The 17626-nt window shown below is 41.1% G+C and overlaps 1 protein-coding gene across 1 annotated transcript; it reads left to right on the forward strand.

The window, feature by feature from the left end:
- The first annotated feature begins 9353 nt into the window (after window positions 1–9353).
- LOC121571990 (zinc finger protein 436) lies at window positions 9354–13550 on the forward strand. The gene is made up of 3 exons (XM_041883832.1): window positions 9354–9643; window positions 9851–12321; window positions 12482–13550. The coding sequence occupies exons 2-3, from the start codon at window positions 12135–12137 to the stop codon at window positions 13372–13374; spliced, it is 1080 nt and encodes a 359-aa protein (XP_041739766.1). The 5' UTR covers window positions 9354–9643; window positions 9851–12134; the 3' UTR covers window positions 13375–13550.
- The last annotated feature ends 4076 nt before the right edge of the window (window positions 13551–17626 follow it).

Genomic DNA, 17626 nt, shown 5'->3' on the forward strand with positions numbered 1-17626 from the left:
GGGAAAGGGTGGCGGGATTGGAAAGTAATAAAGGGGAATATATATATTTTTTTAAAGGATATGTATGTGTATGTATGTATATGTGTATATGTGTATGTATGTGTATGTGTATATATACAGTGGGGAAAATAAGTATTTAGTCAGCCACCAATTGTGCAAGTTCTCCCACTTAAAAAGATGAGAGAGGCCTGTAATTTTCATCATAGGTACACGTCAACTATGACAGACAAAATGAGATTTTTTTTCTCCAGAAAATCACATTGTATGATTTTTTATGAATTTATTTGCAAATTATGGTGGAAAATAAGTATTTGGTCAATAACAAAAGTTTCTCAATACTTTGTTATATACCCTTTGTTGGCAATGACACAGGTCAAACGTTTTCTGTAAGTCTTCACAAGGTTTTCACACACTGTTGCTGGTATTTTGGCCCATTCCTCCATGCAGATCTCCTCTAGAGCAGATAGCATGGTAACTGTGGTAGAACGTTTATTTTGATTGCAGATTTTCTGCATTTATCTAAATCCCATCAAGAGCCTGATTTCAGATGTGTTTATGTAAACAGGATTATTAAGGAAATCGTTCTTCGTGCAAAGCATGTAAACGTTTTAATCAAACTATTATATTAACCTGACAATCCTGTCATGATTAAACTGGATTTGAACCCAAATGCAGACAACTACACAGAGCCAGAGAAGGTTTAACAGGTTTATTTACAATGTTCAATTTGTCCAGGTTTCCAATAATAGGGGAAGAGCAAGTCCAGGTTACAGGGAGGGTAACAGATCCAGGTCAGAGCAGGTGTGGTACCGTAATGTCCTAGTGTCCGTGGTGAGTCCAAAAGGGAGGTCCGGTAGTGAAAAGCAGGATGGTGGTGGCAGGAGTGAAGCGGAGGCAGGAGTCAGGTTCCAATAATCTGTGGCAGGCCAAAAAACACAAAGAGCGAAAACAAACAGGTTGAGTCGGCAGCGAGACTAACATGGTCGTCTTGACTATGATCTGACGATGAGTGGCAAGTTTGGCCGGGTCTTAAAGGCTGAGGTGATTATGGTGAATGAGCTGCAGCTGGAACCCTGACTCCCGCACACCAGACTTCACTCCTGCAATCAAGGACAGACAGAGGGGAGGGGAAGAGCAGAGAGAGAGCTACCTAGCAGCAGTAGGCCTAACAAATCCACAATAATTGCATTAGTGTGTGCATGTAACCATGCTCAATGTTACCCCCATTCTGAAATGTAAAGTGAAAATTACTACAGTAAAAAAAAGCTAATCCAGGAGGCACGGACATCCCAGTACCGTTATTCTTATTTGTTGTTATTCTTAAAATGAATTAATATTTTCAAAATTGGCCAGGATGTAAAGAATTTACCAAGACAAGAATGCCATCTACACATCTTTGAGATGAGATGAATTCACACTCACCTTAACCCTTACTTCTTCTTTGACCATAGGGCAAATGAGAATGCAATGAAACCCCAGTGTTGCTTAGTAACCTGATGTCACTGACAGAGTACACTGTGACCATCTTGGCTTTGTATGACGGGGTTCGCCAAGCCCCTGACTTGCAGATTTACCACCAGTAAGACTGCCTCTCTCCCCTCCCCTCTATTCTCCCCAGTTGTTAGTTGTGGAGAGCTGTTTGGTACGGTGGTACTAAAGGAGAAAGACTGATGGCCAGAGAGTTCCTTGTCCAAAATATTGCTCTACTCTACTGTACTGTATTGCTCTTCTGTGTTGCTGTCCTGGGCTGCTTTTCTTTATCCTAGTTTAAGTTCAACGTTAGTTGACTTATTTTTTTTTATATACAGTACCAGTCAAAGATTTGGACACACCTACTCATTCCAGGGTTTTCCTTTATTTTTACTATTTTCTACATTGTAGAATAATGGTGAAGACATCAAAACTATGAAATAACACATACAACACTTTTTTAGCACTTTGGTTAAGGGCTGCACGCCTTTTATTCTTATCATGTAGTAACCAAACAATATTTTATATTTGAGATTCATGAAAGTAGCCACCCTTTGCCTTGATGACAGCTTTGCACACTCTTGGCATTCGCTCAACCAGCTTCATGAGGTAGTCGCCTGGAATGCATTTCAATTAACAGGTGTGCCTTCTTAAAAGTTAATTTGTGGAATTTCTTTCCTTCTTAATGCGTTTGAGCCAATCAGTTGTGTTGTGACAAGGTAGGGGTGGTATACAGAAGATATCCCTATTTGGTAAAAGACCAAGTCCATATTATGGCAAGAGAAACAACTGTCCATCATTACTTTAAGACATGAAGGTCAGTCAATCCGGAACATTTCAAGAACTTTGAAAAAGTGCAGTCGCAAAAACCATCAAGTGCTGTGATGAAACTGGCTCTCATGAGGCCCGCCACAGGAAAGGAAGACCCAGAGTTACCTCTGCTGCAGAGGATACGTTCATTAGAGTTATCAGCCTCAGAAATTGCAGCCCAAATAAATGCTTCACAGAGTTCAAGTAACAGACACATCTCAACATCAACTGTTCAGAGGAGACTGTGTGAATCAGGCCTTCATGGTCGAATTGCTGCAAAGAAACCACTACTAAAGGACACCAATAATAAGAAGAGACTTGCTTGGGCCTTGAAACACGAGCAATGGACATTAGACCGGTGGAAATCTGTCCTTTGGTCTGATGAGTCCAAATTTGAAATTTTTGGTTCAAACCGCTGTGTCTTTGTGAGACGCAGAGTAGGTGAACGGATGATCTCCGCATGTGTGTTTCCCACCGTGAATCATGGAGGAGGAGGTGTTATGGTGTGGGGGTGCTTTGCTGGTGACACTGTCAGTGATTTATTTACAATTCAAGGCACACTTAACCAGCATGGCTACCACAGCATTCTGCAGCGATACGCCATCCCATCTGCTTTGCGCTTAGTGGGACTATCATTTGTTTTTCAACAGGACAATGACCCAACACCCCTCCAGGCTGTGTGAGGGCTATTTGACCAAGAAGGAGAGTGATGGAGTGCTGCATCAGATGACCTAGCCTCCACAATCACCCGACCTCAACCCAATTGAGATGGTTTGGGATGAGTTGGACCGCAGAGTGAAGGAAAAGCAGCCAACAAATGCTCAGCATTTGTGGGAACTCCTTCAAGACTGTTGGAAAAGCATTCCAGTTGAAGCTGGTTGAGATCATGGTTAATACATGATTCCATATGTGTTATTTCATAGTTTTGATATCTTCACCCCTTGAATGAGCAGGTGTCCAAGCTTTTGACTGGTACTGTATATATATTTTTAAGGTAATTTCTGACTAATAAACAGATAGAGAGAGAGAGGATGACAGTGGGGAAAGATAGAGAGAGGTTGTGTCAAAGGGCAGTAGGCCGTAGACATGACAGTAATATGATGTCATATTTTGCTTTATTATTTGTGATAATATAAACATAATAAGTTATCACAATCTCTTTTTCCGGGAAGACCAATGACAACCCCTCTTTTCCTGACTCAGGTAATGTTTAAAATGATTATATCAGTACGTTTTTTTTATACATTTGGTTTTGACTAGGTCTAACACTGTGTAGTTGGTCAGGTTTGACTGTTTTGGTGTAATTTTTTCAGGTCAGGCTTCTAGTGAAAGTTATAGTGAACATTCTAGTGAAGGTTCTAGTCAGGAGGGAACACCAACCAGCAGCCGTGATGATATTGATGAGAACCAACGACTGTTACCTGGTGAATGTCTGTATGTCAACCTCTCTCTCGACATCAATTGCACCCTTTCAGGTTTGGGTCATCTAAATGAGTAACTAAAATAACTGATTTTTTCACTCAAAGGTAAATATTAATAGTGTAAGTAGATACAGTATGTATACTGATGGTTTTATATTGTAGACTCTACAGCAGGGGTGTCTAACATATGGCCCGCTGGTCTAATCCGGCCCACGGGTGGTTTGGAAACTAACTCAATATACTTTAAAATGACTAAAACCAAATCGAAACTGTGTAGAAATGATAATGGACCTACATTCATTTCTTGACTGTGTCTAGCTCGCTAATAATCACCTAAATGAAAGCTAAACAGTCAGGGAGCATCGTAAATCTCCAAAACGATGGCTAGAGGACTATGTTTTGCAAATTTTGACGGCGAGAAAAATAAAAATAAATGTGGTGCTGCCCTCTGGACCTCATTGAAGACCGAATGCGGCCCCCGCAGTGTAGAGTCAGTGTTGTACATATCCTAATGAGTATCCCCATATTTTTATCTTAAGGGAGCGAGAGGGCATCCAATTCCAGTGAAGAACAAGAGGCCCAGAACCCTCTGCTGGGCAAGGATCAGTGGCGATTTTAGCATGTCAATCTTGGTGGGGCAAACAAAACAAAAAAAGTGGGATGCATGCCAGCAAAGCCACTACACAACACAACACTAAACAATACATGAATTGCACTATAACGGTGACAAACGGTGCCCACAAACTGTTAGGGCCTATATAAAACTGTCCAAACAGCAGAGTCCCAACAGCAGTCCCAGCACTGCTACACCTGGCTATCAGCGGAGCCTTGTCTGGGAGCGAAACAGTTCAGTCAGCCTCACTTACTGCCTTAAAAAAAAACATATATGGCTGACTTGCTTAAACAAATGTGGTTTCTACTGACAATTGAGATTTACAAACTATGGCATAAGGGGACGACAAGCGGATAAGAGGCAATCTGTAATTTCGATTAAGACATTAATGAGCGAGTTAGGACGGACGTAGTCAATATAACTATTTGTTTAGCACTTTTGAAATGTACAGCAACAGAATTCAGAACATGGGCCGTTCTTACAGTGTTCTCCCTATACACCAAGTCAGAACCGTAGGATAAATAAAGGGGGCATATAAGCAGACAATGAAAGCTCTTACTGTAATGACCTCCAGAGAGTGAGATCCTTTGTTTTTCTTTGTACTAGCAAGCTACAACATCAGTCCAGTAAAAATATAGTCCAAGCCCTAAGGAGGAATCGGAGAAGTCTGTTCAGAGCCAGGTATGTGGGAAATGAAGTTCAGGGTTTAATACTCAGGAGAGGTTCCCTCTGGTGGTGAGCAGGAACGCGAGACCGTTTGTGACACTTAAATATTCAATAATTACATTTCTCTAAAACAGTTATAGGCTACATGTGCACCACTAAGTCAGAACAGTAGGCAAAATTAAGAGGGGAAAAGGGACCAAATTATTAGGGTGAGGCACATGGGCTACTAACAGCGTACTACACAACATACCCTTAGGATTACTTTCTTAGCTACAGTATACATATCTCCCTGGCATATTACATAATTTATGCAGCAGCATACAATACATTTTTGGACTCACCTTGTGCTGTGTTCACTTGAGCAGGAAGGTGGCGCAGCGATCCTTCGTGGGCAAATTTTGTCATCAAAGTCTGGCATTCTCTGGATTTATGGTGCTTTCAAGACAACTGTGAACTTGGAAAAAAACAAGGTTGAATCATGATACGTCAGTGATCTTCAGGTCATAGATCTAGAAAGAGGCTCGAGTTCCGGATTTACAAACGTATTTTCCCAGTCTGAGCTTATTTTTTCCCTAGTTCCCAGTTGTCTTGAACTCACTGAAGTCAAGTTTTCGCAGTTCCGAGTTAACAGTTGCTTTGAGCGCAGCACAAATCATTCTTCATTGACAGCATGGCCAATGTTGAATGTTTATCATTTTAAACTTGGAATAGAGACCCTTAATCCCAGATTTGGGACCACACAGCCACTCCACTGAATAGCAGGCTAGTGATTGCTTTGCAATGCTGATTCCTTCCAAACCACTCATTGTTGAATTTGCGATTTCCAACTTGTTGTGCAATGTTTATGTCCAATGGCCGATATGTTCTATCTATAATTTCTCTTCATTATTTATCTTCATATGACAAGGACTAAAAAGTATTTGCCAGTAGATTGTCGACTTGATTCATGATTATGACTGCTAGCTAAGATTTTGAAAGTATGATGTTGACATGATCAGTCCAATCAAAGCTACTGTAGATATAATGTGATTTGACATCATTTTATCTGTGGCCAATGACCTTGAGCCTTCTTGGATGGGCACTTCTAATGTAACTCTATGACAGCACCCAAGGGGCTTGAATTTTTGAGCTCTACCCTTAGACTTGGCGGTGACATAGTGTTCCCATGAGCTGCCTTACTCAAGAAAGCAAAAAAGAGACCATGTTTGTATGTGGCTTTATTAACTCAATGACTATTATTTATTTCGTTTTTACATTGTTTGTGAACTGATATGTAACACATATAAATGCCAAAATAACATGCAAAACAGGCAAGCCAAGAAAAAAATAAGGATAAAATATTTTATTTATTTTTAGCTAAAAATGTGGGGCTCTGCCCCACCTGCCCTGAATGACGGGTCACCACTGGAAAGTATGGAGCTAATGTGTTATTTATGCTGCTTTAAAATGTATTCTTGCATCATCTATTAATAATGTAAACCTAGATATGCTTTCCCCCAAATATTTGATTGTTTGGATCATTTATATTCTGGATAGTTAAAGATCCTTACATGATCCTACTATATCATACTATTATATTTCACATTCTATTATAAATATCCTATTATACATCATGTGATGTATGCACTGCACTTATACTGCATAAGCATTTGCAAAAGTGTGACTGTTAGAACGTTGTCTTGTAACTATTTGGTACAACTTCTTTCACCAGAGGGATATGTTTACAATATATACTGTAGACATTAGTTTTCCAAATGAAATTTTAAAGGGGCATGACGATGAGCGAATACAGATAGGAGTTGGCTAAATCACAGACAGACTGGACCATCAGGCTAGCATAGTATAGAAAAATAATATAGAATTGAACAAAGAATTTAAGGGAAATTCCATTACCATGGATTCTTTCACTATATGAATTCAACAAGATTATTTTCCTCTGGAAGACCATAATAATTAATTATCCCACAATGTGAAATCAAAGAGATTGATCACACTGCACTAAGTTCCAGGTATCTTAGTAATGACTAAAAGGTAATCATACAGTTCCTTCTATTTGAGAAAATGTTACTGTTGCTTAATTTACTACCTCTGCTACTGTTACAATCACTACTACTTCAACTACTGGAGTATCTACTGAAATGAAACAAAAAACATAGGCTGTTACAATCACTACTACTTTAACTACTGGAGTATCTACTGAAATGAAACAAAAAACATAGGCTGTTACAATCACTACTACTTTAACTACTGAAGTAGCTACTGAAATTAAACAAAACACGTAGGTATAATGGAGTATGGTCTATCAGATCTTGGGTGTATATTGCTGATTTACCTTTTTTATACCTCAACAGAATGGGCTTCTTTATGGTTATTTTACCACCTGAATTTAAGGGGATTTGTCGCTACATAATCATAGTAAGGCATTTAAAAACGAAGACCCAATAAATGACATATGAAGGATTTCATAGGAGCCTTTGACTCATTCATCAAGTAACAATGTAATAATAACGTCATTTGATTTAGCCAAAAAAATGGGATGGGTTTGTTTCTTCTATATTTTTTTGACCTGATTTCGGTTTTCAACAAATTTCATTAAATTACATTGTGCTGTTCAAATGTGAAAGTAAATCAGATGATTTGATGATGGTAAATAAATACATCAAATAAAAAAAAGTATTTTTATAATTTAAACATGAAATAACAACATCGTTCTTTGAAAGGCACATCCCATACTGTAGGCCTACAATATTCAGTAGTACATCACTGCAGCTGCTCCTGGTAACGACATTCTCTGATCTAGATCCATCTATAGTGTGTTATTTTAGTTCACCCCCACCCCATCTTTTTACGCTGCTGCTACACTGTTAATTATTTATGCATAGTCACTTTAACTCTACCCACATGTACATATTACCTCAACTACCTCAACTAGCCGGTGCCCCCGCACATTGACTCTGCACCGGTACCCCCCTGTATATAGCCTCCCTACTGTTATTTTATTTTACTTCTGCTCTTTTTTTCTCAACACTTTTTTGTTGTTGTTGTTTTATTTTACTTTTTATTAAGAAATAAATGCATTGTTGGCTAAGGGCTGTAAGTAAGCATTTCACGGTAATGTCTACACATGTGGCAAATAAAATTAGATTTGATCATCCCAGATTACCCTATAATTTTGGATAACTACTATTTACCCACCCCAAATGTTCCTCTCTGCCCACATCTTATCCCTTTACCACTCACTGGTCTGTACCTTGGAGTAAAACCCCATCCACCCAGAGGCGCTCATTTGTTTTTCTGGGCTCACCATACTGATAAGAGCGTAAGAAGAAGACAACGTGGAATTAGATAGGGATGTTCCTCCATGGTTCCTCCCAGATCCAGCGAAAAGGAAAGATTGGTCAGAAGTCAGTGATATAGGGAAACTGGTTGACAATTACATTAAACGTTTTTATGCATTTTTACCGCTTTTCACAGATAGATCCATGGACCTAGATAGTGGGTGCACAGGAGCAGGTGTTTACTTTCCAGAATTTGATGTGCAAATGTAGAAGACTAACAGATGAACTGTCAGTATACTGAGTTGAACTGTTGGCGATAGTAGTTGCCCTCCAGTGGGTGGAGGACGTACAACCTGCCAGAAATAAAGTACGCTCAGATTCTCTGTCTGTATTGAATAGTTTATAATCTGGCAAATCTAATAGGAGTGACCTACTATTGGAGGCATTCATATTATTATGGAGAATTGTGAGACTGGGTGTAGTAGTGAGATTCTGCTGGGTCCCAGCCCATTCGGGTGTGGAAGGGAATTAAATTGTTGACCAGTTAGCCAAAATAACTTTAGAATGAGATATAATTGATAATGTTCTACTGGGTAGAGGTGAGGACAAATGTAAGATCAGAGCAATTTTGATAGATATGTGGCAGAAGAGATGGGACTCTGAGCCCAAGGGCTGACATTTATATGCCCTCCAAAGAAATGTTGGTGGACCAAGATTCAAAGGTCAGATTCGGAAGGAAGGGGTGGTGTTTGCTCGATTGCACCTAGGACATCATTAAATCTGGTTGACAAGCATGTGACTGGTTTGTGTCTGGTCGATGAAACGGTGGAGCATGTGTTGTTATATTGTTGTAAGTATGTTGAAGAGAGTGAAAGATTTAAGCGTGTGGGGGGGGAATGGGGGAGGGTCTATTAGAAGTTAGTAGGGCTGTTTTTTATTTTCTCAGAAGTACTGAGTTAGGTAGGGGGATTTAGAAATGTGGAACTAATGTTGTAAACCGTGATTGACCACACACTCCAGCACAGTAGGTGGCGGCATGCACTTTTAACGTTTGTTTGCGGACCGCCATTATATCATAGAAGAAGCAGCCGACGACGAAGAAGAACAACAACAACACGGAAGGGAGTTTGTTTTGGTTTTGAACATTCTTTCCTCGTGGACGAAGCCAAACACTCAAGGGGGTGAATAACCACAAAAAATGTCTAAATTACAGTCTTTGAATGCGTTTCTTTCTGAGCGTTTAACGGCGGTGACCGTGGAGATTTTTCGGGCAGTTGAGAAAGTGGTAGATGAGTACCAGGAGGAGATCTCCCGATCTAAAGAGGAGAATGATCGGCTATGGAGACTGCTATGGATCACACCGGAGTTAAAACGAAGTACAATAGGTTCGTAGCTATGTAGATATTATCTACTCAATTAATTCACTGTTTAGGGCGGGCTAACATCGATTCACTTTTCAGCAACTTTTAAGTTATCTTTCACCATGCATGATTAAATAGCTAGCTAGTTGTATAGCGAAAACCTTGTAGCTACTTAGACATGTCTAAAGGCTTTAGCTAGCTAGAACTCAGCTTATCTCTTCTTCCCTCCAGACTCCCAGCAGCTCTCTCTCCCCGTCTCTGAAGAGGAGGTTCCCCCTGAGCAGCAGCAGCACTGTGAGTAAGAGTGGTGCTCCAGTATGGGGCAGGACCCAGAGCCCACACAGATTAAAGAGGAACAGGAGGAACTCATGACTAGCCCTGAGGAAGTGCAGCTTCAAGGGCAAGAAGAGTTCATGTGCATTTCTCACTGTGTGAAAAGTGAATGGGATCAGGAGGATCCACTTCAGTCCTCATCTCTTCCCAAAACCCAGACTGTGGAGAACAGAGAGAGTCTAAACTCTAAACTAGTGGATCTAAAATATTTTGGCGCTGTCACCCACCTAAAGTGTTTCGACATTCCCTGTGACCCTCCAGATAATCTAAACAATTCCTCCAGTTGCAGCTCAGACATAAGCAGCGACTCAGTAGGACTTTACAGCAGTGCACCATTGGATCCCGATCCACCAGTGGGAGAACACTGTTCAGAATGTAGCACCACGTCTAAAAAATCTCACTGCTGCTGTGACTGTGGCGAAGCATTTGCTCTGAAAGCTGGCCTACAGAGACATGTCACTCTTGCAAGGGAGAAACCCAGCGAATGCCCCTTCTGCAAAAACTGCTACAATTCCACCTGTCAACTGAAGGCCCATGTCCCACACTGTCAGCCTGTAAAAACCCGCCCTGCTGCAGCTCTTCAGTACAACCAAGAAGAGTATGTACATCAACTACCTCCGAACACAGCAGGGCCAGCCAAAACTAAACGCCGGGCACTGGTTGGACCACCTCTGATCATGCCAAAGATACCTGCACAGAGGCAGCTATTCACCAAAGCACCAGCTGTCTGTGGCACCAGTGGTGGTCTGGTTGTTCAAGTCCCATCTGTCTCTGGACAGTGCTTCATGCAATTTGTTCCCCAGGTGACGTTCCAGACAACACTCACTGTTACCACAACAGCTTCATCCGTGACCATACCCACCCACAGAAAGCGCCGTGCCTACAAAAGGAAAGTCAGTAGCAACACATGCCAAAAATGTGGGCAGTTCAGAACCAAGCAGACTGGGCACAGCCAATGTAAAGGGACTGTTTACTGCCCACAAGCAGAGACTCTCTCCAAAGAGGAGTGGTTGGAGACAATGCGCAGGCAGCAGCAGTGAGAAACTCACTATTTATGCCACATAATTTCATCGTTTTCTCATAACATTAGCACATATGTTTTAACTTTTTTACCTATTGCATTGTCCATGTGTCTCTTTTTATTGTAGTGCATTGCTGTGTTTTGGCAACTTGGCCAGGCAGTTATTGCAAATGAGAACTGGGTCCAGGAGAGAAATCATTAAGCTGTGGTGACTGCAGATAAAGCTTAAATCGGAAGGGGAACCTAACCCAACATATACGGATTCACACAATATTTTTTTGTTGTTGCTGTGGTGACTGCAGAAAAGCTTCAATCACAAGGGGCCCCTGACGATACTGACTCGCACAACATTAGCCAATGAACAATTCCTGGTCAAATGTTTTGGAATGTCTCTTAGGGTGATGAGAAAATGGTCAGACTGATGTTATTATATACATTCCAGAAGAGGTCTGAGTATTTCTCTTCCATTTTCACCTAATGCTCATTCATGATATACAATAGACTTCTGTAAAGTGCAAACAATTTTTCTATGCATGTGCACTGCAGTTGTTCAGTCCCAATTCGATTATATTCATTTTAATTGCTTCTGATAAACATCCATCCAAGTTAATGCAAAAAAAGTATCATACTTTATTTGTTGGATTTATTTGACATTTTATTTATTTAACCATTTAAAAACAATACAACCACATGTGGATACAATGCATTTAAAATCATTGAGGAAGACAACTTTTAAAAACATATTTAACATTTTAAAAATGTATTTCAATTTTGGCCCTCTTGATGAAAACAAAATATATACACAAGATTGTATCATGAAAACAAAATACATAATCTCATCAATAGGGAGGTAACAACTTTTTCTTACCCTGTTCTCTCTTATTAAAACAATTATCACCCTGTTACATTACTTTTTGCCCTCTATGTGGTTATCTGTAGTAAAACCCGATCCACCAGGGGGCGACAACTTTTGTTTCTGGGTTCGCCATACCCACTCATAAGAATATAAGATGAAGACAACACGGATGTAGAACGGGGAGAGCGAGTTTGGTTTTTGAACATTCCTTCTTCGTGGACGAATTCTAGACTAATTAGGTGAATAAAACCAGAGGAAGAGGCTCTTTTGACAATAATAATACGACTACTATAAGTCTACTAAAAATGTCTAAATTACAGTATTTGAATTCGTTTCTTTCTGAGTGTTTAACGGCGGCGGCAGTGGAGATTTTGGGGGCAATTGAGAAAGTAGTAGCTGAGTACCAGGAGGAGATCTCCCGATCTAAAGAGGAGATTGATCATCTACGGAGACAGTTGAGGATTACACCGGAGATAAAACAACGTAGAACAGGTTTGTGTGTAGATCTCATCTACTCAATTAATATACTGTTTAGGCTGTAACAGCGATTAACATTTCAACGTTTTAGTTTAACTTTCACCATGCATGATTATTTTGTCGCGAAAATCTTGTGTACTCAGGCATGTCTGCGCCTGTCTTTTCTTCCCTCCAGCCTCCCAGCAGCTCTCTCTCCCTGTCTCTGAAGAGGTTCCCCTTGAGCAACAACACTGTGAGCAGGAGTGGTGCCCCAGTCGGGGACAGGAGGAACCAGGGCCCTCACAGATTAAAGAGGAACAGGAGGAACTGAGGACCAGCCAGGAGGAAGAGCAGTTTCAAGGGTTGGAGGGTAATACCATAGAGTTTATATTTAGTGGTCCCTGTGTGAAAAGTGAGGCCTTCAGCCACAGCTCAGCTGTAATTAGTGACCAAGTAAACAGGCCACCATTGGATCCCAAACCACCATTGGGGGCACACTGTTCTAAACTCAGCACCATGTCTAAAAAATCTCACTACTGCTGTGACTGCGGCAAAGTATTTGCTCTGAAAGCTGACCTTCAGAGGCATGTGACTCTTGCCAGGGAGAGACCCATTGAATGCCCCTACAACTCCACAGGTAAACTGAAGGCCAATGTCCCACTCTGTCACAGTGGGAAACCCTGCCCTGTTTGTGGCAAGACCTTTAAAAACAAAGAACATCTATCCCAGCACATGAGGATTCATACACGGGAGAGGCCATTTAGCTGTGGTGACTGCGGAAAAAGCTTCTATAGCAAGGGGCTGCTGAACGTGCATATACAGACTCATAAAGGAGAGAAACCATTTATCTGTGGATACTGCGGGAAAAGCTTCTATCAGAAGGGGAACCTAAACCAACATTTACGGACTCACACAGGAGAGAAACCATTTAGCTGTGGTAACTGCGGAAAAAACTTCAGTCGAAAAACACACCTGAACAGGCATATGCTGACTCACACAGGTGAGAAACAGCATGGCTGTTCTGTGTGTGGTAGAAGATTCGCTGAAAATTCTGACCTGCTGAAGCATGTGGATAAAGTCCACAAATAACAAACAGGATCAAAACCGAATGGAGAAAGACAATGAGGACACAGACATCTGTCAGAAGATGGGAATAAAAAGGCAGGATGTGGACAAAACTCTTAGGAAAGCATTGCCACACTGGATCATTCATGCTGTTTGGATATGCATTGAAATGATTTAATCATTAAATTATGGTGGATATATTTTGTAAATGCTTTGGAGTTAATTATGGTTTAAGAATTATGAGAATGATGACTAATAGGTTTTATATTATTACATTTACATTTTCGTCATTTAGCAGACGCTCTTATCCAGAGCGACTTACAAATTGGTGCATTCACCTTATGATAGCCAGTGGGACAACCACTTTACAATTATTTTTATTTATATTTATTTGGTGGGGTAAGGGGGGGTAGAAGGATTACTTTATCCTATCCCAGGTATTCCTTAAAGAGGTGGGGTTTCAAGTGTCTCCGGAAGGTGGTGAGTGACTCCGCTGTCCTGGCGTCGTGAGGGAGCTTGTTCCACCATTGGGGTGCCAGAGCAGCGAACAGTTTTGACTGGGCTGAGCGGGAACTGTGCTTCCGCAGAGGTAGGGGGGCCAGCAGGCCAGAGGTGGATGAATGCAATGCTCTCGTTTTGGGTGTAGGGACTGATCAGAGCCTGAAGGTACGGAGGTGCCGTTCCCCTCACAGCTCCGTAGGCAAGCACCATGGTCTTGTAGCAGATGCAAGCTTCAACTGGAAGCCAGTGGAGTGTGCGGAGGAGCGGGGTGACGTGAGAGAACTTGGGAAGGTTGAACACCAGACGGGCTGCGGCGTTCTGGATGAGTTGTAGGGGTTTAATGGCACAGGCAGGGAGCCCAGCCAACAGCGAGTTGCAGTAATCCAGACGGGAGATGACAAGTGCCTGGGATTTTTTTTTAAATGTTATATTATGATGATGAATATTCTTATTTTGATTGAAATACTCACTGCAATTATTTAATGTTGAAATCATTACTATTCTGGTTTGGAAATGTGTTGGAAATAATTATGTTTATGGCAAATAATTGTATTCTTATGATATGAATATATGACCATGTGAATTCTTTTTGAAATATGCTAATACAAAAAGTATTTATTTTTATTTTTAGCAGATAAATCAATAAGGAAACAAGGCAACAGTAAACATGTTGTCCCCCATGAATGATGCAGTGCGCACCTCATGTCACATGTCACATCCAACCTGGATCGATATTTGTTTTTAATGCAGATGAGAGCACTGAATCCGTGAGTTTTCTGGCCCGTATTCCCTTTGAGTCAGGAACCAAAAGTGTGACCCATGAATGTGTTGTCTGCAGCATTCGGTCACATGACAGCTCGATCAGCTGTTCGATTTCACTTACCAGCATGTCAACTAAGCCAGGATCACAGTCAAACATTTTGCTGATCAGATTTAGCTGATTCGGTCACTCAATTGTAGAATGTTTTTGTATTTCCCTTGCATGCTTGCGTTCAGTTTCCCAAATATGTCTGTTACATAGGCAAGGGTACATTTTATTTTCATTACACAGAAAGTCAACAGTCTGTTTTTTTACATCTATTGCGAATAACAACAGCTCCTCTCGCAATTCCAAAAATCTTTCCAACACGCCCCCTTGTGAAATAGAACATTGTCATGCTATGATTCCACGTCAGTGCCGTTTAAGATGAGGGAGGACAATTGTTTTTTTTCATGAGCATGGCCTTATGTCTATTACAGCATATTGGATGACTCATTCATATTCCATTCACCCAGTTAAATGTAACAGCGATAAGTTTAGCCTACTATATGATACTCAAATTTTCCCTATACCCATCATGAGGTTGCTACAACCTAGCCTATGATTGAACGTTTACAATGTAGGTGCACACTGGTCGAGAGAACAATTTGAGGTGACAGACAGTGACACATTCAATACCGCCTTGCACACTTGCCTGCATCCAGCTGAAATAGGGTGTAATCATTAGTCCAACAGTTGCAAACTAGAGTTTCTATTGGACAAAAGCAGGTATGTTTATCCCCGTTATGTTCCGTTTAAGATTTTTCTTCAACAGAATAGGCAGAATGAATACACCCCTGATCACACGTAAACACAGTTCACTTTCATAACAGCCACGTTGTATTCCTTCTCGCATCTATGCGCTCTCCTCTTCTCACCTTTTCCCTTTGTCGCTTGTGGACGTCAATGCACAACACGTCAGCTGTATATGACCAGGCGAGATAACCTTTCCAAGCCAAACCATATCATAACTGCTACACACAGCCTACATCGTTGTCACCATATTAGCTAAAGTAACGGCATAGTCAACATAGCTAATAGAACTAACGCATTAGAAAACCTGCTCCAATCATGCAGTAACATTACAGTGTACAGTCAGTAAGCAGTTTAGCACTTACACCGGCGGGCCCCGGTGGCAATAAATTAGTCAAACCAAAAGCTTACCTTGACTTGGAAGAGTTCCAGTGTTGTGTTGGATAGTGGATAGTCATAGCCAGCTAGCTAACATAGCATCCCTCTGTTTGAGCAGGGTGTTTGAGTAGGCTAAACTAGCTAGCTGAATTTGCTAGCTAAGTAAGTGAAACTGAAAGTAAAAAATTATGACAATCTCTCTCTTGCTTCTCCTTCATTTTGGAAGAAATTAATTTGTTCAAAACTGTTCAACTATTGTCTTTCTCTTTGAGTCAACTACTCTATCTTATGCTTTCAGTACTCTATTCATTCTCTGATCCTTTGATTGGGTGGACAACATGTCAGTTCATGCTGCAAGAGCTCTAATAGGTTGGAGGACGTCCTCCGGAAGTTGTCATAATTACTGTGTAAGTCTATAGAAGGGGGTGAGAACCATGAGCCTCCTAGGTTTTGTATTGAAGTCAATGTACCCAGAGGAGGACGGAAGCTAGCTGTCCTCCGGCTATACAATGGCGCTACCCTACAGAGTGCTGTAGAGGCTACTGTAGACCTTCATTGCAAAATAGTTGAATCAATTATTTGGTGACGTGATTATATTTAGTATAGTTTTATCTAAAAAGGATAACGTTTTTTAAATGTTTTACAATTATTATAATTTTTTCACTGAGGAGGATGTTCCCCCCCTTCCTCCTCTGAGGAGTCTCCACTGCTCCACATACTTTTGCAAACAGGCGTGCGCAATGTATAGTATTTTAGCCTACAATCGAAGTTACCTCTCAGAGTTCTGCGTCCATATGGCAGAGGGAGACACATTCATAACTAGATTGCAGAGGCCAGCCTGCCGTCCTGTGATAGATGGAGCCCCATCTGTTCAAAAGCCCACCATTCGATCCCATGGAATCTGTTTTTCGTCAATGTAGCTATGCAGCACACTGAACATCCCCTGTGCCATTTCATGCTCAGGAATCATGAGACAGAACAATATGTCCTTGTGAATAGCATCCCTCGACATGTAGCGAACAAAAGCAAATGCATGGGCATCTTGGGCCTCACAGCTAACGTCCATTTGGAGAGCATAAGGTGGGGAGTTTTTGATTCGTTCAGTCAGTTTCCTCTTGATTGCTAGCTAAAGCATCAATTCTTAGTTTCACAGTGTTATCTGACAAAGGTATTGATGTGAGTTTCTGTGCCTCTGCCTCCCCACATATTGTTTTCACCATATCAATTGCGGCCGGTAATATCAACGTGTGTGGTTTCAAAGCGTAGCGGGCTTAGCCATTCACCGTGGGAATTATTCAAGTTCTGCCTTTTCCCATGATCTAAGGGCGCTCTGGTTGAATTTGTACTTCGATTTGAATACTTTTCATTTCAATTTTGAAGGTTAAGCACATTACAATGAGACAAAGACGATATTATAATATAATATTTTATGTTTTTACCAGGATTGTGGAAATTCTCCCAAGATCCCACTTTCATATCAGGCGACCCCACATAGGGTCGCAACCCCTAGTTTAGGAACCACTGAGCTAGCTTGTCTGCCTCACCACAGTTAGCTAGCTAACGTTAGCTTAACTGTAATGAATTGATGTTCTTCGTCTGTTCTGGGCAACTCCTCATTGGTGGATGGTGGCGTGGGCAGAAGGATACAACAACCTTCTCTCTTTTGTGCTGTTTATTAAGAACTTGTCATACTACACAGACTGACTAGTTATGTGCCGTGCCGTGCCGGGGCCATACTTGACGCGCAAACCAACGTGCAAACAATATAAGCACAGAGCTCTCATCTGATTGGCCAGTAAGACATCAATCATACCTGTATCAAGATAGGCGGGATCTCCACTACAT

This window comes from Coregonus clupeaformis, chromosome 8, assembly GCF_020615455.1.
Source record: "Coregonus clupeaformis isolate EN_2021a chromosome 8, ASM2061545v1, whole genome shotgun sequence".
In the NCBI taxonomy this organism is placed as follows: domain Eukaryota; kingdom Metazoa; phylum Chordata; class Actinopteri; order Salmoniformes; family Salmonidae; genus Coregonus; species Coregonus clupeaformis.